Below are 26,651 nucleotides of genomic sequence, written 5' to 3' on the forward strand. Positions count from 1 at the left end.
AAGAATCAAAATGAGGTATCATTTCATCCCCATCAGAATGCTCATCAATCAATCAATCAATCAATATGTGTTGACCGGTGTTTGCAGAGTATATGTAACCTAATTCACTGTTGGCATGAATGTAAACGAGTATATCCGTTATGGAAACAGTATGGAGAGTCTTCAGAGAGATCTGAAAATAGGTCTATTATATAACTAGCCATCCCATTCCTGGGAATCTACCCAAATGAAATGAAATCAGGATAAGAGTTGGAATTGACCCAGATGTCCATCAACTGATGACTGGATAAAGAATATATGAGTGTACACACACACACACACAAACACACTACTGAATACAACTCAGGCATAAGAATGAATGAAATCTTGTCTTTTGCAAGAAAACTGATGCAACTTTAAACCATTATGCTTAATGAAATTATCCAGCCTCAAAACAACAAATATATATCTGACATGCAGCAGACAGGAAAACACAAAAAAAAATCTATAAGGATGAAGTTTTCCTTTTGGGATGATTTTACTTGTTACGATTTTTTGCTTCAATCTTCTATGTCTCTCTGTAGTTTCATGGCATGTCTTGCCTAGCACATTTTCTTATATGTTCACACTTTCCTTCATATTAACTCAATTGATAATTCTTTCTTCCCTTGAACGCTTTTTACATTTTATCTCATTTTAGAGAATTATTTGAGCAAAGAAGCTAGGTTTATTTTATCTATTCTTCTTCAATCATCTTACAGAAAAAATGAGGTAGGCTCAAAAGATGAAAAGTAATGGAAAAGGGAACTGCCTTTTGGGGATTTACTGATATTGTGTATATGTCTGGAAATATTGCACTTTAAAATGCAAATATAAAGTATTTTTAAAATCATACATACAGCTCTTTAATAATAATAATAATAATAAAAAGTGGAGCGAAAGGACAGGTGAATACTCCTTTAGACCTGAAGAGCCTACTATGAAGTCTTATTCATTCAGTAGGCTGAGAAATGTCTATTATGAACAACAGTACATTCAGCTCTTTCTGTTTTTGCAACAAAAGATTTAAAAACAAGCATCAGATAGGTGGAAATCTTAGTAGGCAGCGTTTGTGTAAGGGCGTGCATTCTTTTCCTCACATTGAATATCTTGTTCTTTCCCCCATGATTCCTCCTATTCTAACTTAAGAAAATACTTAACTTACTTCTAGATTTCTAGGTCATCTTCTCCTTATATAGTTCATGGTTTGTTTGTAATGTTTATTAACTAGGAAATAATTCAGAAATATTATCATCAATATGATGTTAATGAAGGGAAGCAACGACACAGAGCTACTAATGTGAAACGAACATTTTTGAAGGTCATAATCCTAGACCTGCTTCTTTCGGCAGACTGCTTTCTGCTGGCTCCTTTTTGTTTAAAATTTCTCAGATATCCCTTTCATGTATAAAACTCAAACATTCTATCTACCTGGTCCTGATCATTCTCCCCTCAACCAGATCCTGATTTTCTTAGTCATTCAGGGTTGAAATATATAAATATGATTTTTTAGAAGACAAAAAATACTTTAGTGGACAGTATGAGGGGCTTTGGGAATAATCTTTAATGTACAATTATATCACTGCTTCAACCCTCTTAATACTTTATTATTTTTCCACTGTGGTTCAATAAGAGCCATTAAAACACTTTTACTGTGAATTTTGTAATTTTTGATTACCATAAACATTATAAAATAGTGAGTTGTGTGTTAATCAAAACCCATGGCATCTAAATTTTATATAATGTTCTGAATGTGATTAAACATCACCAATACACAAATATAAAAAAATATGCATGGGAGACCCATAAGAGTTCCCGACTCCTGGCTTTGGATTGGCTCAGCTCCAGCCGTTGCGCTCACTTGGGGAGTGAACATCGGATGGAAGATCTTCCTCTCTGTCTCTCCTCCTCTCTGTGTATCTGACTTTCCAATAAAAATAGATAAATCTTTAAAAAAATACACAGGTATATAGGTTTTACTCTAACAATGCTTCTAAGAATAACTATAAATGTATTCAGGATATACTATGAATTCAGTAGTGCAAAACTTCTGCTTAGACTTATCCTCATGTCTATAAGTTGTATTAACTTTAGTAAAAATCAAAGCTCTAAAGCATACAAAGGTAACAACTAAATTGCATATTTAATTTATACACAATGTAATTATATTAGTTTCATATTTTTATAATCCAACATTTTTTGCTACATATTCCATTATTAGCATACATCTGGTTAAAAAGTTTGTTTAAAGGCAGTTCTTTCATCATTAACACAAGGAGCTTTAGTGAAAGGATTACAAATGATTCCTTCTGCATTCGGTTCTCTCAATGCTCTCGCCATTAGTGATAAAGCAAAAAGATTGCATTGTAATACAAGTATAGGTAGTACTTAATTATTTTAGAATAAGTTAATGGATAAAAATACTTCTATAATTTTTTTAGGATATTCGATTCTGGACTAAAAACAAACAAAAATGTAAAACTTACACCAAGTTTTACACAGACATGAGGTCCATCCTGGCAATATATATATGGGATAGAATCTTCATGTGTCCACACTCATTCCTGTTCTAGGTATCTCTACGTTGGAACCTAGCAAGGAAGTTCAGCCTTTAGATTCATTTATCTTGTTGAAACTCTATTGGTTTTCTAGCTATAAAACTCTCCTCTTCAGGATTAGGGAACCAGTCTGTTCTTGTCCCTCACATTGGGACAAGTAGTGTCTACTTCTAAACACTTACGAATAAGGCCCACTTCTTGATGCAGACTGTTTTTTGTAAGAATTATGAATTTATTTGGAAGTTAGAGAAAAAGAATAATTTTAGATCTTTTCAAACATTCATTTTTTACTCAACAATAATTGCAGAGCAACATTGTTGCACCAAAGAACTTCCTAGGAATATGGATTTCTTAACTTAAGGTGTCCAATATTGGATGATAGAACATAAAGAAATAAGAGGATACTGAAAGAATATGACAAAGGTTTCTTACTGTATTCTTGTAGGAAACAAAGAAGGAAAGTCATATCAGTTTGAACTCTCTAGAGGAGGTGCTAACACTTAAACTGAGCATTAATATTTGAACAATATCAATATTTTAATAACACCAATGAACAGCTCTTGCATTGACTACATTTCAAAGTAGATTATGTGTTATTGCTTCTGATAGTAATCATGATAATTATGGTGATAATAATATAATAAATAATATAACATAGTTATATAATATATAACATATATAATATAGGATACAGAATATAATAGCATAATATAATAATAAAAATGATGATAATAATTATGGTGATAATAATTATGGAAACAATGTTGATAATGAAGATATCAAACACTTCCTGAGTCTTTATCCCAGAAGTTTATTACAATGGCTTTATAGCTTTATGTGTTTCATCCACCTTGATTTTCATCACAGATTAAATTTTACAACAGCCCCCAAGATTTCTGGTCCTTTGTGTACTTACTCCTTCTTCCTGTTAGTAGACCAAACTAATCTATGTACTTCTTCATAGAGATTTTGCCAGATGTTACTATACTCTCGTGTCAATTGGTATTACTTCTGCCTTATCCAAATGTGCCTGAGCTAATCAAGGGGTTTCTTCAAATCTGAGATTACAAATCAGAGATAGCCAAAGAATTAAGAGATGTCATTGATGGCTTTCAAGATGGAAAGGGTGACATGAAAGGGAACAGGTGGCCTATAGGAGCTGACAATGATCTGTGGATAGCAGCCAGCAAGAAAACAGGAACTTGGAGTTAAATGGACTGATTGAATTTTTTCCATGGTGTTATGAGCTTGAAGGAGGACGAGCTCCAGCTCATAGCCCAGTCAACACTTTGGTTTTAGTCTCATGAGATCCTGAGCAGAATAGACAAGTTGAATCTATTTAATTTCTTACCTACGGAAATATGTGATAAAAGTGGGTATGGCTATGGTTTGAGCAAGATTTGAACAGATGTGTAATCCCGAACATCATAAACTGATTGCTCTGAGTGGGCAGAAGAAAAAGTGCTGGCTAATGTAGACACTATTTTGAGTTATTAAGTTTGCAGTAATTTGCCATTTAACAATAGGAATCTGATGTAATTCTCTCAACTAACTAAAATGGTAATGTTTCCTTAAGATGAGGAAAGTGAAATTTAAGAACTTTTTTAAACCAGTTTTTTCCTTTATGCTGTTTATTGAGGCTGAAGGCAGGTCCAGGACCTTCGAGGTGGTGAGGGAGTGCTTATTTCTTCAACCCCATCTCACATTTCACTGTCTGCACATAGTAGCTGGCCATGTAAAGAATGACCTTGGTGTTGCTAAGACAACTAAGGCAATGGGATTTTCCCTTCTGCTTCCTTGTACAGATCAAGGCGTGAGAAGCTGCAGGCCATGCTCCCCAAATAGGACAAGACAGTCCTTTGGATATTCTTATTCCTGACACCTGGGTCCTGCTATGCTCCTTCCTATGTTCATGTCTGTGAAAAAAAAAAAAAAAACCCAATCTCCTAAAGCCAGTGTCCAGTCAGACACTCCACTTCCCTGCTTTATGCGGCAGTGCTTTCCTATAGTTTTCCTTTGCTGTTGTAACACTCGCAGTTATTTTCTGGCTTCTTACTTCTATATTAAGCTGAGGAAAGAACCCTCAGAGCTTCACTGATAACATTTATCAGAATGGTTGACAGTGCAAAACAGCAGAGTTGTGAAAATAATACTTTCATGATACTTTCAATATTACTTTTGGTTTTATAGCTAAAAACTCATCTACTATGTTTATTCACCAAAATAGCAATGTTTTCATTGAAAATTCATTTTCACATTCGTAAAACAAGCCTCAAAAGTCTATCAGGCCCATAAGGACTTGAGAAAATCCTTATGAAAAGCTCTGAGCTTCATTTGAGCTAAAATAAGGATACACATTCCCTTTCTTTTTTATTTTCCATATGTTACAAAGTTTTTTAGATATAATTTATACCCTCAGACATCAGCAGTCTATTATCCTCATATGCTAACTGGCAAATCTCTCTCTCCAACTCAGACCCAGGTAGGTAACGGAAGAATAATATGAAGAGAACTCTATTCATGCCTGCGCTCCCCCATCTGGGAATGGCAGAATAACTTCAGCACATACATGAGAGTGTAAATGTGCACATACAAGCACAGAGCTAGAAGGGAAAGGAAAAGATAGACTTAAGGCTTTCTATATTCAAAAAAATGTAACTGTGATGATCTAAGGCAATTATCCTAAACATCTATGGGATAAATGACACTGACATTATTTGAACTTTCCCATCAATTGAGTTGATTCCATCCAACTCTTGACTGTTTTCTCAGATGAAAAAAAAAATATTTTTGAGTCGTGGATAGAACCCCTGTATCTTCACACACATCTCTGCATCTTCTCTCTCTCCAGCTTGTCATAATATATTCTTTAGATATTGTTTGATGTGAAGTAGGAAAAAAATATGAGTTATATTTGTAGAAACAGAATTATTTTTCAGGCAGCCTTCTTGGCAAAGGAAACAATGATTATTAAGAAGCACAAAGCTCAAGTTAAGGGATCAGCATTGTGGCACGGTTGCTTGAGCCACTGCTTGGAATGCCCACAATCCATTGCAGCTATTTTGCTTTTCAGCAAGCTTTCTGTGTGCATCTGGGAAGGCAGATAATTGCCTAAGTACTTGGGCAACTTACATGGAAAACCCAGAAGCAATCTCAGTCTTCAAACTGGCTAACCGCAAATGTTGCAGGTTTTTGGGTGATTTTGAGGAAGTAATCAGCAGTTTGAATCAATCAATCAACCACTTCCATTCAAATGAAATGAAAATAAAAAACCAAGAACATTAAAAATCACCTGTGATTTTTTTTTTCAAGAGAACACCACAGACATCCTTTTTAATTAAAAAGCAGTAAAAGCATGGTGAATTTCAAGCTGTACTTTGACAGCAGTATCTGCTATGGAGAATTACACAGACCCTTATTTGCTCTTGCATTTTTTCACACATATCATTTCATTTGATCTTCATATAACACGATAGGGAATCCCTACAATCCCTATTTTAGAGATAAAAGCATCAGGACCTAGTGGCTAAATAGTTTCCATATACACAGACACAAGTGGTAACTGATTGAAGCTGAAAATACTGCTCCAAAAGTGAGCCCTTAGAGTTTATGATCTAACCACTGATGCTGTTGCATATTTTCTTAGAATATGGTGCAAAATGGTGAAACTAAGCACTCCAGGCAGAAGACGAGGTCTAAGTTTATCTTTTCCTTAAATCTGGTAGAGTTTGGGACAGCATAGAAAATTACATAATGTTATTTTAAAGTCTAGGTCACTAGAAACAAAGGAAAGAAGAGGGATGGTGTGAAACATCATTATCGGCTTAACATTGTTTATATGAAACACAAGGACTGTTCTTTTTGGGTGAGCAAAGAAGACTGTCAAAAGGTGATAGAGTTTCCACTTGCTTCTGTGTTGGGATATTCATCCATTGAGCCTGAGCTGCCACAGAAGTAGCCTATCATCCTTGGAGAATGACATCTTGGCATGAAGAAGAGTGAAACAGCCTACCAGGAGGAGATCACTGGGAGAAACCATTGGACCATATGAGCAAGGAAAGACTCCCAGGAAGTGTTCTGCTTTAGCACACCCCTTCCTCCAGCTCCAGCCAATGTTCAATTTGATCCATAACAAAGAAAGCCTTGCATAAGAACACCTATTCTACAATGCATAAATGGACTCAATTTAATACTAAAACATTTAATTACAATTTGAGAGGTCATCAGAAAGTTGAAAATGCACGTTATCAAAAATTATACATAGATGTCAAAGTTTCGTATCAATATAAACTTCTTTTTAAATTCAATTTTTATGAACTTTTGAGGCACTCTTATGTTTACAAATTAAAAATGTTTATTTTCAACTTTGTATTTATATATATATGCTACCACACATAAATAAATATTTTGCTACAATCATGTTTGAATCCCTAGAATTGATTCAATTTAGCGAGTTTTTTGTTGAGATTAAAGTTGACTTGATTTGGATAGAAATTATTAGCCTTGAAAATTTATATTGACTTTTGTATTTCACAAATTAAAATTACATTTATTGATAATGTACAACAGTTTGTAGAAGCTAGCTCAATAATTTACTTATGATCTTCCTCATTTTAATCCTTTCTTCAGGAAGAAATATGTTCCTTCAATACAGCTCCTGTTTCGGTACAACATATTCTACTTTGTAGGCAGCACAGAACACTATCCAGCCAGAACACTGCTACAGAATAGCAACATTAGACAAATTGTATTATTAGGGGGAGATGTAATAAATGCAGTTCCTGTACAACACTCACATAAAGCAACTGCTAGAATGTTTATTCAGTAAGCAAATATCATTACTTAGTGGGTATATTATTTGAGAGGTGATATTTCCAATAGAAAACTTATACACTTCATAATTTAAAGATATTTATGTTGGATGAAATGTGGAAATGCATGCACCTAGCATTCAGTAAATCTAAAAAATTGATTTAAACAATATTTGGGATGGGTTCAAGACGCCAGCCACCATGTGCACGTGGTGAGCCATCCCCAGGCCTGCCTGGGCTCTGGGGGCTGGTCCCTTTGGGGTGAGTACAGCTAGGGGGGAAGGTCTCTATGACTGGGCAGGTCTGGGACCCACCTGCTGCCCTCATTGGGCAATGAATGGGATTGAGGAGGGGGATGACATTGGGCCTGGGAATTTAAACTTCCAGCAGCCTCCCAGCTGCTGGATCTCAGGATGGGGCGTCTTATGCCTGGATCCCAGACACCAGCCACCATGTGCACGTGGTGAGCTGTCCCCGGGCAGCCAGTGCACCATTTGCTGCCAGACTCTGCCTGCTGGCAGCCCGACCAGGGAGCTCTGGGGTTTTGGTTCTTTGAATTGCTGCTTTGGTAGCTCCAGGTTAAACCCACTGTGCTTCTAGGATGTGAAGCAATTGTAAAGATTCCCAATTACAGTCACTCTTCCTTTGTAAAACTTGTAATCACTGAACAATGCTGAGCACCAAATACTTGTCCATGCAAAAGTTATGGCTCGGGGCTTGTCCAGTAGAATCATAGCATGTTACCTGACATGATGATGGATCAGGAGAAGGATCACATTAAGCAGGGCCATTACATTAACTAGCCATATCTTGGGCAGATTCTGTGAGGGATGTGTGGGCCAAACCCTGTGAAAATTCTAGCCCCACTGGTTATCTCGAGTTGGGGTGCTGATGGACTAAGCTAGTTGTGACCTAGCCTGCCATGAATCACAGGTAAAGGAACCACCTACAGTCTGGACTGGTCAAGGCAGCAGCACCCAAATATGCATCCTGAATAGGGTGTGGGGCAGGCTGGGCTGCAATGTTCACTAGCTCATACAAGGACAAAGGGAAGGCCAGATTTCACCAGAAACTGGCCTAAACCCAATGACATGTATGAGAACTGGGTCTGGGAGTGGATTAAGTGGAGGAACTTGGGAAACTCCCTTGGTGAGTCATAGCTCCTGCTGATGGACATGTGGTCCAGACCTGGGGGTCGGATAAGCTGGGCAAAGTAGCTCCAACAGCTGGCAAATGTGTCAATTGGTAATGGAACAGGGAGGACTGGGCAGGACTGAGCAAACCTTAGCCTACAACCCAAACTAGAGACCAGGAGGGAGCACAGGTCATGCCGAGCTAGGCTCATGTACCTACTGGTCTGTGTGAGCCAGGAACGCTAAGCCACAGTGTCTAAGGCAGCAGTTGGGACAGGTGAAGGGCTAAGCCAAGCTGAGTCAGAGCAACCACTGGCATGCACGTGATCTATGTTGGGAATAGGCCCGGTTGGGGAGCTAAGAGGACAACCCTAGCTGGGTTGAGCTTCCCACCAAGGGGCGTGTGACCTGGAATGGGGGCTGCTTTCTGATCTGGAAACGGTTGTAATCTCCCTTGGCACAAGTGTGGACTGGGATTGGATGCACCAAACTGGGCCAGACTCCAACACCCTCTGGTGTCCTGGAGGACCAGGATAGATGTGGGATGGACTAGGCAAGGTATCAACCCCTACTGAGCCATGTGTGAGCCATATGTGGATATGGCTGGGCTGAAACATCCAACAGCAAGGACCAGTTTGGGTTGAAGGCCAGTCAGGAAAGGCCATTGTTCCTGCTATGACAGGAGGTGGATTGACTAGGGCTGGCTCATGGACCCCCTGGTATTCACAAAATCTGGCATTGGGAGGGGTTCTGATGGAAGAGCATGGGCAACTCCTCTGGCAGAACATAGACCCGGCAGGTAAGCATAAGAAACATGATCGGAAACAGCCCAGAACAGGCCATGGAAAGTTACCCACTGGCATACAATTGGCAAGGGTTGAGGAAAGACCAGGCTGAATCAGTTCACATCATCCACTTGCAAATCCAAGAACAGTGTGAGTTGAGCCAGGTTCGGTCACAACGAAAACTAGTGCACATTACGGAATGCCAGGGTGAGGTTGCCTGTACCAGATGTGACTGTAGCACCCAACCAGCAAGCGTGAGAACCAGGAAGGTAGGGGGTGGAGCTGGCAGGGGAACAAGGGAGGATTCCTTTGCTGGACAGTTACTCCCACAGGAGAGTGTGAGCTGGGATGGGGCAGACCAGACTAAGCAGGGCTACAACACCTGTGTGCCTCAGGTGGACTAGATCAGGGAAAGGCCAGGCTGGGCTGATTATTCCTACTGCTGCAAACAAAATTAGAGTGGGTGAGGGTTGTTTGGACTTAGCCACAGCATCAGCTGGAAGAAGCTGGCACTGGGGAATAGATCTGTCAAGTCAAACCACAGAACTACCTGGAGAGTGCATAATCTGGGAGTGGGAAAGGTCTGGGAGGGAAACAGTGGGCTCCTCCCTCTTGGGTTACCACTTCCATGGGAGGGCAAGAAAACCAGGACAGGGACTGAGGTGGAATGGGGTGTGGGATAGACTGGACTACTGCTACACATGCTGGCAAACTAAGGTAAGGGGCAGGCCTGGTGGGGGTTATTGTGGGTCACTCCAACTAGGTTGCAGCTCCCATGGGTTTATGCGAGTACTGAGTATGTGCTGGGAAGAACCAGGCTGGACTGCAACACCCTTGGTTCTAGTGGAAGTCTGGGCAGAAAACAGAACCAACCCAGCTATCTATTGCTGATCAGGGCAATGGACTGTACCAGGCCCTGTACTTGCTAGTACATACAAGAATCTGGTCTGAGAACACCTCAAACAAAGTTTCTTTGGAGATCTCCCAAATCGAAATGCTGGACTCAGAACCCTAACCAAGGAAAGAGAGAAGACAGAACAGGTCATTCCAGCATCTCAGTATATGTTGGCAGCGAAATACGGGGTAAATGGAGACTCTGTGATGGACTATGTCAATCAGTGGATTCTTCAAAGACCTCATAGTGCTTGGAGTGGCAAGATTGGCAGCGATTCATAACTGGTGAACTATCAAAACCACTTGAGCAAGAACCTCGCAGCATGCCCTACATCCAGGACCTGGGGAGAGTGGGAAATTGGGTGAGCCTTCTCCCTTAACACCCCCTTTAAACATGAAGGAAACAATATGGAAATAATAGTCTTACCCATTTTCCTATTGCCCTTGAACATTTTTACCCCAATTAACTATGTAAATATTGTCAAAAATATAATTATAAAAATAAAATAAAAAATATTTGGGAGTAAAATTCTTTTCCACAGGGCCATCACATTAGAGATCTCATTTCTATGTTTGCCCACTATACATATATAGCAATTAATCCTAATTTCTTGGAGTATTAAACTATATCCTGAAACAAAATATAATATTTAAGCTTTTCATATTAGGTTCCAAACCTCAAAGCATACCCTCAATTTCTCCCATAAAACATAGTTTAAACTAGAAGTCAGTGTGATTACAATGAAACTGAGCTTTGGCATTGCGTTTCTGAGGAAGCGATGACCAAAAAGCAAATGTGCCCACTTGTCCTAGACATAGCTATGTAACATGGCATTATCAGATCACTGCCAAGAGATACACTTTCACATTGCGTGCTTATTAAGAACAACACACGGGCAAAAAAAATAGATGAATGAGAAGTACATGCTTTATAGGACTTTAGGAATTCTAATTGTAGCTTAAATTTCTGTATTTCAATGATTATAATTTGCAACAAAAGGAACAAGTGTACAATTTAGGATCTGAAATGTGTTCATGAGTTCAGACAATATAGGTGATGAAAAATATTCATATTTTCATTTCTTACATTTCAACTTTTTAGGTTAAATTAAATTCGCTTCCACTACATCATAAAAGGACTGAAGCAAAACACAAATTTCCTCTTCTAGAAGTAAGGAATGGAAGGAAAATGAAAATCTAACAAAACACAGATTTGCTATAAAAATATGTTTGAAGAAATGTGCTAATTGCAGCATCTATTTCTTCACTTCCAGCATTTAAAGCAAATGATGTGTAACAAGGACTTCTTGACTACACATTTCTTAGCAAAGGTGTAACCAGTGGAGTCTCCTGCAGGTGGAGGAGAAACAATGAAGAAATGTTGCAACAATTAAACTCCCGTATGCTTTTACTACATTTGCAGAAGTCAAAATGTACTAATATCAGACTAATGTTTTGTAGTCCCTTCGTGTAGATGGCAGGAGTGCAGGCATAATAAATCAATAGAACAAATTGTCAGGCCAGTAATGTGGCTTCTGTTGTGGTGCTTCTCGTTAGAGGCGATGGCAATTGAAGAAAAGCTATTACTGCAGCCAGAATTCTTAATGAGGTTTGCTACCAATTAGTATACTGCCCAATTTATGCTCTGACATTTGGTTAGCTAGAAACTTGGGCAACTTTTCATGCAAAAGGATACTGCCACAAACAGGCTGGAATGCTAAGCTATTTTAACAACTGAGCCAGATATTTGAATAGGTATCTGGAAAATATCTTAGAAAATATCGATTTTCTTCTTAGCTAGCATCAAATCAATATAAATTAATTTAAAAAACGAAAGCCAGTGTTTTAATGATACCTGAATTAATGTGGTTTGCAAAATCTTTTTATTAAACTTTGCAAACCAATGTCAGCTTAAGATATTGTGTCACACAATGTCAGCTGGAAAAAATTATCTGACAAATGTTAAGGAGCTTTTTGGTCACATTCTAATCAAGACCCTACCTGACACTGTCTTCTTTTCAATCACTTCACAGCTATGAATAAATACTGCAGAAATGCTTTGTGCTATAACTAGGTTTCAGCTGTATAAACAGTAGAGGGAATCCTTATGAGTCAGTCAAGGATTACTTTTAGTGTTATCATTACAAAGATTCACAGTGAAGTGCTAAAGGAGAAAAATCATCTATACTTTCTATCACAGTATTGCAAGAAAAATAATGTAATGATTTTAATGGAAATTATGAAGTTAATATCCATAGCCAAGTAAAAGAATGGCAGACACTTTGGGTAGCTTCTTCATCCTTGACCAGGCTGCAGGTAACTTGCCTCTGGATGGCCACCACCAGTTCATCTGTAGGTAACAACCAGTGCAATGGAAAACCTCTATCAATGTATTTTTAAAACATATGTAACTAGAATTGTTCTCCCTACCATGTCTGGATACACTTAAACAGCACAATGATGGACTTGTGACTGTTGTTGATAAAAATATTGGGGAAATCAGTGTGTATGGGGGGAGGGTGTGGGGAGGAGAATAGGGGAAATGCCTCAGCCAATGTAACTATGCTAAAAAAATAGGAAATGAACAATGTAATAAATACCATAGTAGGCAACAGAGTATAGTAAAATCATGCATTCCTAATTTTAAAAAGGATTTTTTAACAATGTTACTACTCTGCCCTGTACAAATTTTTAATGGCTAAGTTCATTAGTGAGGCTAACTTCTCTCCCCTACATTCAAGACCCATTGATTTGAGATGAAGATCGCTTTTCTACAATTTCTAATTTTGCCAGAACAGTAACTAAATATGGCTGAAATAATCGCATACGATGCTTGTTACATACAGAATATGTGCACAACATCATTGTTCTGGTTTTAATTTTTCTCCTCAGAACAGGGTTATGTACTAATCCCTGAATCTTGTGATGTGACCTTATTTGGAAGTTGGCTCTTTTTAAGTGTAGTCAGGTTAAGACAAGATAATTAGGATGGATCATGATCTAATACTACTGGTGTCGTTACTTGAAGAGGTAAGAGAGTTTTGTAAAAGCAGAGACTTCTGTGTTAGAGAAGAGAAAATGTGAAGTAATATAGTTAAAAGTAAAAAAAAAAAAAAGCCAATGATTGATTGCCAAACTCATGAAGCAAGGATGGATTCTACCAGGAGTCCTAGACAAAGGATGGTGCCCTGATATTTTGTTCCTGACTTCTATTCTCTAGAAATACGAGAAAACACATTTGTTGTTTTAAATGTCCCAGTGTGTGGGACACAGATGTGGAAAAACAATTCAACAATGTTATATATTTTTTAATATTCAATTTCCCAAAGAAAGGTTAACTTATTCCAAAAAACAAATCTAATAAAATGCAGAATGCTACGATGCTGTGTAATTTTAAAAAAAGAACATATACACTTAAAGTGATATTTAGGAGCCTTCCACATGAATTGCTGGCATTTGTATTTTTACATGCAAGCATTTCTCATAAATCATAAATCTATGGAGTTGTCTTAATTTAAGCCATGGACTGTATTATATAGATTTGCAGTAATTAGAAGTTTCTAGATTTCAACTTTACTACTTCTTTTCTAAGCAGTGTATTTGCAGGTGTTTCTGTCATGTTCTCCGGCAGTAAGAGCTGTGCTTGTTGCTGATAAAACATTAAGTAGACATGCAGAGGCATAGAATCTCTACCTGCGGATACTCAGTGGTTTTCTGAAAATTTTATCCAAACACAATCTGATTCTTCTTGTTTCAGTGCAAAAGTTGTATGTGTTGCCCTCTTAAAGACAAGTATCACAACATGATGTTGTTACTTGAAAATTATAATTGACAACAATGAAAATCAGTGTGATAGATCATAGTATTACAGGAGAAAAGAGTTATTTTTGAAAAGAGATGAAAATCACTGACTTTCCTGTGTATGTTTGGGGTTTAGAACTATACCAATGTATGTTAATTTTCCTTTTAATCCCATTTGTCACTGAGGTAGCAAAATTATAACATTAAGGGCTAAGCATAGTAGCCTAATGGCTAAAGTCCTTGCCTTGCATCCACCAGGATTCCATATGCGCACCAGTTCATGTCCTGGCTGCTCCACTTCCCAACCAGCACTGTGCTTGGACCCTGGGAAGGCAGTAAAGGATGGCCCAAAGCCTTGGGACACTCCATCTGCCTGGAACACCTGGAAGTGGCTCCTGGCTATGAATCAGCTTAGCTCTAACCATTGTGTCCACTTGTGGAGTGAACCAGCAGATGAAGATCTTCCTCTGTCTCTCCTTCTCTCTGAAATCTGACTGCCCAATAAATATAAATAAATAAATCTTTTAAAAATATGTCACATTAAATGCATTGCTTTACCACAGAAAAACAGCAATCGTGTACTTGGTAAGTACTACATTTAATATGCAACACATCCACTGCTACATTTAACTTTTACTATAGGAAAAGATCCAAGTATCTTTTCCTGTAGAAAAATGAAAACAAAAAATAAAACAGGAATTCAAAAAATACAATTCTGTGTTTTTAACATTATTTAAACACAATGTTAAAAACATTTAATACAATGATAAAATTGATTACATTCTGTTGGGAAAATTGATGTGTAAAAAAACTCTTCTGTTTTTACCATCTACTGAGGCTGTGGCTATTTGTGAGTTATTAGTCACATTAGTACCAAGTCAGAGCTGTGGTTTTGTACACAGTGCCCCGGACTCTCACCCTACTAACCTTTACATACACTTACAAGTCGTTGGTGCATAATAAGTATCACTTCCAATTAATGAATCCAGATCTTTATATTTTTAACACTCATTTGGAAAACCAATTAACTCCAGCTCTATTGAACAAACTGAACAGGAAATAAATCAAGTGTTAAAACATCACTGATGGGCCAGAGTTTCTGTAATTAGGGTACTGACATGCTCAAGACATCTATGTGGAATTCCATATTTTGATGGACAATGTCCATAGACTAAAGGCATTGTTATTTTTATGTGTATTGCTCCAGTCTGTCATCTTAAAATGCAAAGGCTTATATAACAGGGAATATCTCCCCAAATGCCACATGGTTTACAATAAAAAGTTCACGTATAATTTCACATTCAGTTTACCAATACAATACATACTGAGATTATTAATAAGACATGGCCCCGTTGCTCTTCACATCAGTTTCAAATAATAGGAAATGTTCTTGTCCACATTTAAAAATAAGATTTTTAAACTGTTTCAATACGAATGCATATTAGAGAAAAAATCTTGAAGTAAAACAAAGGGAGAGTTTAGAAAACCAAGAGGAGGAAGAAATGACAGAGAAGTTTAGAGCTTTAGGGAAGTCGAAGAAATGTAAGACAGGATTAGATTATAAGCTAAGGGAATGGGCAAGAAGAGACACGGATGCCCCAATAGTCAACTCTACACCTGTTCCTGAGAGGTCACAGAGACAGTTCTCAAGTGTGGGACTGGAACTCTAGAGAGGGGTGGGTCCTCAGGTTAAAGCTGAGAAAGTTCTTACGAGCTTACCAAGGTTTCAGATGAAATGCAGTTCAATGTCATATGGTTGTCCCATGATCAGTAGTTTAGCAATGGAACAATATAAATGACAAAATGATATTTGGATATACAAATGTCATTTTACATATTGCTAAGTTGAGATTTTATTGCCTCATTAACTTCACATGAGTTAGAGAGCCATTTCCTTAGAGTTTACTTCATTCAGATAGATAGTAAAATCCGGTATCCAGATGAAAAAGTGAGCAAAATGGGTACAAAAGATTATGCTACCCAGTCCTTATCTCCTTCAAACAATGATTTTTATTGTTAGGAATGTCTTTATCATATGTACCAGCAGAGTACACATCCTATGTTAATGAGCTGTTTCATTTAACTGCAAAAGGTTTGTTATCTGCAATATTCTCTGTAATAAAATTAGCCTATAATTGGATCATCTAATTTCTTTAAATTTCTCACTCCTCTTTTCCCAATAACCTTTCTTTAAGGATAGATTTTTTTAATCCATAAATTTTAGTGCACTTTAGTCTCTTTCAAGGTATTCAATACTCAGTTTTGAAATAGAAGCTGATTTAGTTCAGACAACTGATGTTAAGAAAATGAATTTTGGAGCCCAGCACCAAAGCCTAGTGGCTAAGGTCCTCACCTTGCACATGCCAGGATCCTATATGGAGACTGGTTCATATCCCAGCAGAGACACTTCCTATCCAAATCCCTGTTTGTGGCCTGGGAAAGCATTGAAGGATGGCCCAAAGCCTTGAGACCCTACACCCATGTGGGAGACCCAGAAGAGGCTTCAGGCTCCTGGCTTTGGATTGGCTCAGCCCGGGTTGTTGAAGCCACTTGAGGTACAGTAAATCAGCAGATGGAAGCTTTTTCTCTCTGTGTCTCCTCCTCTCTGTATATCTGACTTTCCAACAAATAAATAAATATTAAACAAGAAAAGAAAATGAATGCTTGAGGTCAAGGGAGGGCACAGAAACAAATAAAACTGAGCAATAAGAGACTACCCCTGCAGATTAATGAATAGTTTAAATATAAATTTTTGTATTAGCTTCTTTTCTGATATATTGCCTAGTGCAGTATAAGTTAAAGATAAACAAAAATGTTGGAATTCACTTGTCTGTGCTGTGATTTTCTTCCCCTTCTATTCTATGTTCAAAGTTCTGGAGTTGATACATATTTTTTCTGCTTATGTGTTTATACTGCTACAAGTGTATCTATAAATAATGTAAACATTTGTTTTCAACCTTTATACTTGTTTATTAACAATTGAGAATATTGTTCTCAGATTAAATGAGATCCAACTGTACTCATTTTATCCAAACAGAATCTTGTTTTGATTCCTGTATATGCATTTTATGTTTAGCTCTGAAGAAAGCAAAATGTGTACTTTTTAAAGCCAGCATGAAGAGTGACAGAAAATAGGAGCCAACATTGTGACACAGTGTGTTAAGCCACTAGCTGGATGATGGCACCCACGTGAGTGCTCTTTAATTTCCCAGATGTGTTAGTTTCAATCCAGGGGCTGCAAATGCCCCTGGGAAAGCAGAAGATAGGCTAGGTTTGCATCTGACACTATAGCCTAGTGCTAAATACTTGGCATTGCAAGTGTCAGAATCCCAAATGGATGCCAGTTTATGTCCCAGCTGCTCCACTTCCCATCTGGGTCTCTCCTTGTAGACTGGGAAGGCAGTCAAGAAAGGTCCAAAGCATTGGGACCCTGTATCCATTCAGGTCATCTGGAAGAACATCCTGGCTCCTGGCTTCAGATCAGCTCAGTTCTGGCCATTGCAGCTACTTGGGGAGTGAACCAACAGAAGGAAGATCTTTCTATCTTTTCTTCTCTCTGTAAATCTGCCTTTCCAACAAAAATACATAAATCTTTAACAACCACAAATTATAGCCCAAGTTTTTTGGCTACTGTCAACCAGCTAGATGACCTGGATAGAGTTCCAGATTCATTTCTTTAGCATGGCCCAACCCCCTACTACCAAAGTCATATGGAGAGAGAACCAGCAAACAGATTTTTTTCTCTCTCTCTTGTTCTCTCTCTCCAACTCTGCCTTTCAAATAAATATAATTTTTAAAAGAAATACAAGTAAATACATAAACATTGCAATTTATGGTGTTATGGTATGAGGGCAATTGAATATGAAACTAAGTAGCAACAATCTTCAAGAAACAAGATCTTCAAAGAGTAATCTGAGTGCAAGCATAACAAGGTGCCAATATCATAAGCAAAGAAATGAACACTTAACAAAGAGAAAGTACTAGCAAACATTCTCTGAAGTATACATATTTCAATCCATTGTTTTCAGAATGAGGCACAGGGTGGGTTCATAGATTCTCCCTCTTAGAGAGCCACAATGCCAAGATACAAGCCTTGAAAATCTATTTCAGGGCCCAGCGGCGTGGCCTAGCGGCTAGAGTCCTAGCCTTGAATGTGCCAGGATCCCATATGGGCGCCGGTTCTAATCCCAGCAGCTCCACTTCCCATCCAGCTCCCTGCTTGTGGCCTGGGAAAGCAGTTGAGGACGGCCCAAATCTTTGGGACCCTGCACCCGTGTGGGATACCCGGAAGAAGTTCCTGGCTCCTGGCTTTGGACGGAAGATCTTGCTCTCTGTCTCTCCTCCTCTCTGTATATCTGACTTTCTAATAAATAAATAAATCTTAAAAAAAAAAAATCCACATCTAATTCCCTGTACTCAATACACTAATAGCTGTTTGATAAGCCAGCAAAAGAGTTAGTGAACACATGCAAGTCCTGGTTTTCCATGGTTGTAGTTTTTGGTTTCTTTTTTTCAAAATTTTTTTAAAGATTTATTTTTATTATTTTTTTATTGGAAAGGCAAATATGCACAGAGGAGAGACAGAGAGGAAGATCTTCCGTCCGATGATTCACTCCCAAAGTGAGCGCAACAGCCGATACTATGCCGATCCAAAGCCAGGAGCCTCTTCTGGGTCTCCCACGCAGGTGCAGGGTCCCAAAGCCCTGGGCCACAGGCAGGGAGCTGGAAGGGAAGCGGGGCTGCCGGGATAGAACCAGCGCCCATATGGGATCCCGGGTGTGCAAGGCGAGGACCTTAACCACTGTGTCACTGCGCCGGGCCCCTTTTTTTTTTCAAATTTTAATGAGGAGATATGAAATATTTGCTATATCTGACTTATACAGACTCTTTCCAGCTGCAGGAAGAGCATGGATTAGTAGAAATTAAGCGTGAAAGTCAGCAAGACTTCCATGGGATTTTTTTATTATTATTAATTACATTGCACTATGTGACACAGTCCATAGGCACTGGGATTCTCCCCACCCATTTCTCAAGCCCTCCCCCCATAGTGGATTCCTCCACCTTGCTGCATTGCCACAAGTCAAGTTCAGTTGAGATTCTTTCATTGCAAGCATATACCAAGCATACAGACCAGTAACTTATTGTCCCAGATAGGTTCAATATCTTCTCGGGGAGACCATCTCTGGTCTGAAGGTAGAGCCGGCAGAGTATCATCCCGATCAAGCAAAAGCCCCAACATAACATCAGCAACAAAATATAACATTATGGAATTAGTGAACATAGTGTTGAGTAACCAATATGTTAAAACAAAATGCCAATCCCAAAAGGTTAGATACCACATGCTTGCCTTAATTTAAGAATCTATAGCCATTTTGCCTGGTTGTATACAAACTAAAATCGAAGTGTCAATGAGGAAGTCATAGGATGTGACTAACAACTTCCATGGGATTTTAAGAAAGAGATGGTTGAGGCTTGTATCAGGACAGATTTCAGATTCAGCATGTCTATGCAGCTGAGCAACATGGTACGGGAAGGAGAAAACAAGGAAAGACAAAGTCGTCTACACTTCTGTTTTAAACAATACATAAACGAAAGCTCTCAATAAAAGGTGAAGGGATAGTTTGATGGCGCCTGAAGTTACAGAACAGAAATCCAGACTTGATTATTTCAAGCAAATGGTTAGATTAATCTGGATGTTGAAGAAAGCTTAACTCTGGGAAAACAATTTGGATTAATGATGGATAAACTAGTCAAAAGGCCGGATTAATCCATGCTTTCTGTCAAGAGTACTTTTGCCCTTTGGTACTCTCACATTTGTATCTGTAACTGCCATAATCGGAATTTGTATATTACACACATACAATTTATTTATGCTGAAGGGAACTCATTTGCTACCAGATTTCTTATGCCTCTTCTGTGCTAGTGGAACACATTTAGTAAAGTGATTTATTAGGGCTGTGATTTTTAATAACAGGTTTTTCTGGGAATTAATTAAATGGCAGTAAACACTAATAATACTGAAGCAAAATTAGGACTCAAACATAAGCACTCTAATATGGGACTTGGGATACCCTAAACAGTGTCTTAACAACCTAACAAGAAATTAACTTTTACCTGGTCATCATATTTATGCCTGGAGCCACTCCTCCTGACTAATTGATAACTTATTTTTTAAAGTAGGACAGTTACTTTTCTGGAAGTCAGAGTTGCAGAGAGAGGGGCAGAAACAGAGACAGAGAAACTGTCTAGTTGCTGATTCACTCAGAAGATGACTGCAACAGCCTGAGCTAACCCGGGCTCATGCCAAAAGCCAGGGACCTCTGCTGGTCTTCCGTGTGTGTACTTAGGCTATCTTCTTCGGTTCCCAAGAGGCATTAGCAGTGAGCTATTTTGCAAGTGGAGACAAATGCCATATGGGCTGTTGTCATCACAGGTGGCAGCAATGTCTGTTAGGTTGATGTCAATCCCTTACATAAATTTTCCAAAGAATTTTTATGAATGTCCTTCATTGTTTATATTACTTGAACGATTTTCCTATCATCTCATTTCATAAAATGCCCACAGAACAAAATGGTGCGATTCATTTCAATGATTTCAGCTGCCATCCGTATGGACAGATCCCATTCATGGTTCCAAACCAAACACTTATTAACTTTAGCCCTTTACTTCCCACTGCCAATTAGCTAATATTTATTTGGATTTCAGAAGTTCCTGCAGATCAGTCTATGCAAAATGGCATTACCCTTTTTTCCCCAATTTTGTTCTCCATCTGTGCAGTCTATACAGTGAATGATATAATTATTTATCAGATTTCTCAACTCACAAAGTCAGGCCTCATTCAGTTGGCCAGTGAGTCCTGTCATTTATCCACTGAATATCTGACTCTCTTGACTTCTCTTCATCCCTAATAGAATTGGCCTTTCTTGCATCACTGGTTTGTCTCACTTTGCTAAATGCTTCAGCCTCACTGTTGTTTCCTAGTCCACATTTTCCCTCCCTTCTCCACATTGATTTTCCACAAACTCAAGTGTCTATGTAAAATATTCCAAATCACCTAATGTTACTACATTACCCATAGCATTACCCTTAGCATAAAGTCTGACTTGTAAAACATCCTAACAATTGTTAATTTTGTGGCCCCAGATGAACAGTGCAGGTTAAGCTATGTCTACTGCATGCTTCATGATTCTGCTGAATCCTGAGTGTGCTGTGTCAGAAACATGGGAAGAAAAAACCTTCTCCCGAGGCTGTCTGCTTGTAAGTTTGGCTTCAGTCCTAAGCCAGAGCACACTGGCTTTTTCATTTGGTTACTAAAAGATCAGTATCTCATATTCTGTATGAAAACCTGATCAAATTAATTTCCTTGTACTCTGAAACATCTATTATGTCATTTGTTCATTTAAAAAAAATTACCAATGAATTGTTTCCTTATAGTGCACAGTCACCACAGTGTTAGTGTTTAAGCCAATTTTGTATTGGAAGTTGTATAAATTTGTGCTTCTCAAAAATGTGTGCCTACTATAAACTATGTGGCAAGTAGAAAATTAGAACTGAGTAACCAGGACCAGGTGAGCATGTGCATAAAATTTTTAATGAAAAAACAAGTGGTCTGACACAACACATTCTCAAATAGGTGTGTAACTCTCAAATTATAGCCTGCAACAATGTTGACAGTCTTTACTTTCTGAATTTAGTGACATGGAAAAAAAATGTAGTTTTATCCTCATTTTTTCAGAAGGGAGTTTTCTCATTTTAATAATTCAAGGGACATGTGACCTTAAAGTTTCAAAGAGCATTTTAGGAAAGTCAAATACTTGTGTTTACCATTGACAAAATTCTAGGCAACGTCACATTTTTGTTCATCTTGCTGAATGGTCATTAACACATGAAAGCATAGGAGTCTGTAGAATATGAGCACTTGAAAACAGGCTTTTAGAATCTCCAAGTTCATATTTCTCAGCAATTTATTTTGAAACTTACATAAAGCATACATATCTAAGGAGCAAGTTCTTAGTTTTATAAGGTGTACAATAATGCAGTTTCAGATACTAATACTTACAAGATGTGATCCAAATCTTTGTTAAATAGATTTCCTGGAAATATCTGCCTATCCCAAATGTCTGGAGTCTATTAGATTCTAAACTTCCTAAAAATCAAATTTTTAAATACTTTTAATCAAATTAAAACACTTTTAAAATGAGAGAACAGCATCAGTCACAGTGATGTAATTCAAATGGCTAATTGTGATGTTGCCAAATCTTCTCAGTACTAAAGCTGGACGGATGTATTATGATGGATTTTGAAAATCTATAAATCACAGTTCTTCATTAGAAAATTTTTAGAGATGATCTTTTTATTATGATTTAATATGATCTTCACTTTCATAAGAATTATATTTTAGTTGAAATCAAGGGACACATTATTTCATTAGATAGGAGCATATATAAAAAGATCATTTAAAATCAGAAAATGAAATTCATTTTTAGTAAAAGGATATTTCTATAAAATGCCATTGCAGTCTGTGAAAAATATAGTTGTCACAGGATTGTCATCTGACAGGGTGCACATTTTCTTGTGAAAAAAAATGGCATTTGAGTTTAAAGTTTTCAGAAGGCAGAAACAGTCTGAGATTTACCATGACCATGCTGGATTTGCTCAGGTAAATGTCAGCCATAATTTTGTATCAAGTCACGCTTAATCCTCTAATGCACTTCAAAATCAGTATCTCTTGGAAATGGCACCCCCAAAATATGAATATTTACAGCAAAAATTACCTTGCATAATTTTTGTAGTGGGTTTGATTTTGAATAGAAGATGTGTATTCTCCTAAATATCTTGGAAAGACATTACAGTTAAGAAAGTGTTAAAATGCCATGGGAGAAAAATCACTATCTGATCTACCTGCATAGTGAAAAATGAAAACCTAAATGCACTTGGAATTGTGGTGAGGAACGTCATAGTCAGGATCCCGACCATTTGCCCTTTGCTCCTTGCTAACTGCGGTGTTTTCTGCTTTTGTGGTTTCTGCTTTGCTGGCTTGGCTGGGGAGATGTGTGAACTCCATGCCTGACAGCCTAGGTGACATTTGGCAGGTCACCTAGGCAGAGCATTCCTGAGGAAGGAGGCCCCTGGTGTGCTTTTTAGATAAGACTTGCTCACTACCCCAAAGCCCACTAGTTTGTTCTATTTGAAAGTTGCCCCAACTAAATTGTATAAAAAAAAAAAAACAATAAAAAATACACAAAACACTCAATTATGTAATCTTTATATCACATTAATAATAGCCATTTCATTATATAATCCTACACATAATGTTTTTCTAGATTTTTTAATGAAAAAAGTTGCCCACTTCAAACCCCCCAACAGAGAAGCCTGCCAACTTGCTCTTTTTAAAGGGTAATAGTTAAACTGACCAATGATTGTGTGGAATTGTCCTGAAGTGTATGAAGACCCTGTGCCGTCCAACCTCAGAGCTGCCACCCGCAGTCCTTGTGGGCTGAGTGCAGCTGGGAGCCCAGGCTAGTCTGCATAAACTGCCCTTATGTGTTTGCTTCAACTTCAGACTCTTCATGATTTCTTGGGATCTCAAAAATCTGGGTACAACAGTGGTCATGCAACAAGTGCTTAATAAATGATGTAGGGACTAGGAACCCAGGCACTAGAGGCCAAGTACCTGGGTTCAGATGGCAACTCCTTCATTCATTGTTTTTGGGAAATAGGGAAAGCTCTATTGCTTATTTTAGCCTTGACATTGTTAGGTGTTAAATAGGGTTGATGAAACTACCCTATTTATCTACTTCCCATCATAACATGAGAATTATATATGTCAGAATATTCATTAAAATTTTGTAGTGATAGCATTAAAATTAGCTATTAAATAAATATTAAGAAACAGTATTAAATTTGTTGTACCCTAATGATTTCTTTCTTTCAAAACAGAAGTAGGACATTGTTAAACTGATAAAAACAAAAACAAGAATATTTCTAAGTAGCAAATAATGAAAGTGATTTTCAAAATTTCATTTTTTCCCTTTTCATATTATTTTCAGATTTTGGCCTTAGTAATCTAATATTTTGGAATTTTTCTGTGGCTTTATTATGGCTATTTCATGCTTGAATTCCCACAATCCTTCTGCCTGACCTATACTTTTCTATTTCCAGAAGTGGCCTCCATAGATTGGAACATTTTCTCGACAATTGGCCTTCTCCTATGTTTGGTTGTAAGAGGCACTGATAAAATATTGGCAGAAAGTAATAGAGAGAGATGAAGATATTCAACTTCTACTGCTACTTCTTTTGGGCCAAGATTTGATAATGACTGCTGTAGAACAGCCCTTCTCTCTTCTCTTGCCTTACGTTCCTAAATACCATTGCCTTAAGCTTACCTTTCAAGAGCAGAGTTTTAAAAGCTTCCTGTGTGTTAACCTTTGCCTCTGCACCATATAACTGAAATGGTTCTTTCTTTGAGATATCTTTAAGTTACTTCTAGCAAACTGACTCATATCAGCAATATTTATGAATCAGTAAATAAATAAATCTCTAAAATCCCAGTAATAATTATTAACTGAATTTTCAAAATAATAGGACAATCCAATTTTCCATCTGCCCTTTGAAATGCTTATTTGGATAAAACTTCATGGTTCTTTGGGGAGATATTTCCTATTTGCTTACAAATCCTTAACATATAAATCGGCAAGTTTGTTGTTGAAAGCAAAACATTTATATAGAAAAAAGAGGAGTCATTTCAATGTTGCATACATTCAAATGTCTGGAAGCACTATAGTTCATTGGGGAAGCAATGGAACAAAACACAAGTTACTGATTGACAGAGTACCTAATAAGCATCAATGGTTTCCTTACTCTTGCAACAGGTCTGAGGCCAGGCAATGTGCAAAACACAACAGTGATTCGGATGGAGAAAATGGGAGTAGGTGGTTGCTATCACAAATGATGCTTGGGATGTTTTCATCCCATAGCAGAATGCTTGGATTTGAATACTAGTTCTGCTGACAGGGAGCTTAAATAATCAAATGTATCCTCTCAGGTATGGAGGTTCAAAGTCAGAGGTCAGGGTTCCAGACATGGTTGGATTCTGCCGAGCACTGCATTTACAGCCAGGGATTGAATGGAAGAATTTGGTGTGGGATATGAACAGGTTCATCTCAAGCACAAAGTGGAGATACTGCATGCTTTGAATGCTTCCTGTTCTGAAAGGGAGCATTGTAGACCTGCCTTAGAGACCGCACTGAGCACGAAGAGACTGACATGTCTGATGCCAAAAGGGCAGGTCTGAGAAACGCTTTGATCTCCACATCTTACTCCCAGTCCTTTGTTCAACCCTTTGGAATTCCTGAAGCCTTGAAATTCTTAGTGCATACTTGTACTAGGTCTACACTCTGGCCCATGGATCTGAATTTTGAGCTGTATAAACTTTGTAGTGATCCTGCACTGCACAAAGGTGCACTCATGTTATATCTAACAGCATATTGGTAAATTATAATAGAGGAAAAGTAATAGTTTTCTTAAGAAAATGCAGAGGAAGGATGAAACTCAGATTTCAAGGGCAATGCAGCTTTCTTTGAAAAGATGAGCACAGGATTGTGGCCCAACTGTGAGATGGTTCAGATTAGCAGATTACAGACAAGCAATGATTATTCTTTGCATAGTTATTTTTTTTTTTTACTAATTATTTTCCCTTAACCTAACATGCAATAAAATATCAACATAACTAGTGATAAAGTCAGTGAAAAGGCAGATTTTTTTTTAAGTTTTAGTTAAAAAGTTCTCTTCTCTCTGTAACTGTCTGTTTCCTTTAAGGAGGTGGTTGTAAGTATTTCCACATAACAGGCATTTCTTTCATTCCACCGGGCACCTAGCCCTTCCCTTTAACTTGTTTCCATTACAGCACCATTACAATCAGCATGTTTGGTCTGTCCACGAGATGACAATGCAATCTTCTAGTTATCCTTGTGTATGTTTACTATCTTCCATTTGCCCTAACATAATTTTATTTTTCTGAATATACTGGGCATTTAGGTGATGCTTCACATACATTTGCAAAAAATAAAGGAGCTTTAGGTTGAAAGAATTGAAAGCATTTATCTTCATTGGTACATAATGGGTCAGGAAGCAATTAAACACAAGTAAAATGATTGTTAGATTTTGTGTAGTCTTTTGCTTCATATCTTTCTGTAAAGCTACTTTCCACATAAATTCAGTGCTATCTTTTAACAGCACTTGGACGTGCTTTGTAGTTGAGGTGCTTGTGCATGTGATTCAAGATTTTAAATGTCTTATCAAGGAAAAGATAAAGCTTAGAAAATTGTTAAAAAGCAAAGAAACAAAATATAATAATCTCAATTGTTAAAATGTTTTTTATGTATAGGTATATTGCCTTCTGAGTGGAAAAAGAGAAGAAAAGAGAAGAGGAAAGGAGAGCAGAGCAGAGGAGAGGAGAGGAGAGGAGAGGAGAGGAGAGGAGAGGAGAGGAGGCTGGGGAGGTGCATAGTGACAGATATTACACCTGCTGGTTCACTCTCTAAATGTGTGCAAAAGCTGGGGCTTTGTCCTGACAAGACCAAGGGCCTGGAAGTCCATCTGGGTCTCCCACATGGATGGTAGGAGCCCCAAGCCCTTGGGTTATCCACCACT

General features: G+C 37.9%; 1 protein-coding gene across 2 annotated transcripts in view; it reads right to left on the minus strand.

Moving 5' to 3' along the window:
• Positions 1-26,651, minus strand: part of KHDRBS2 (KH RNA binding domain containing, signal transduction associated 2) — a 449,395-nt gene that overhangs the window by 84,979 nt on the left and 337,765 nt on the right. Inside the window, exon 7 of one of the 2 annotated variants that reach the window (XM_040983037.1) lies at positions 10,019-10,035. The exons of the other annotated variant lie outside the window; for it this stretch is intronic. Coding sequence (XP_040838971.1) covers positions 10,019-10,035 — 17 coding nt within the window. The remainder of the gene's footprint in view (positions 1-10,018; positions 10,036-26,651) is intronic. 2 annotated transcript variants of the gene reach the window in all.

The sequence above is a fragment of the Ochotona curzoniae genome, unplaced genomic scaffold, assembly GCF_017591425.1.
Source record: "Ochotona curzoniae isolate NIBS_2020 unplaced genomic scaffold, NIBS_Ocur_1.0 contig_3819, whole genome shotgun sequence".
In the NCBI taxonomy this organism is placed as follows: domain Eukaryota; kingdom Metazoa; phylum Chordata; class Mammalia; order Lagomorpha; family Ochotonidae; genus Ochotona; species Ochotona curzoniae.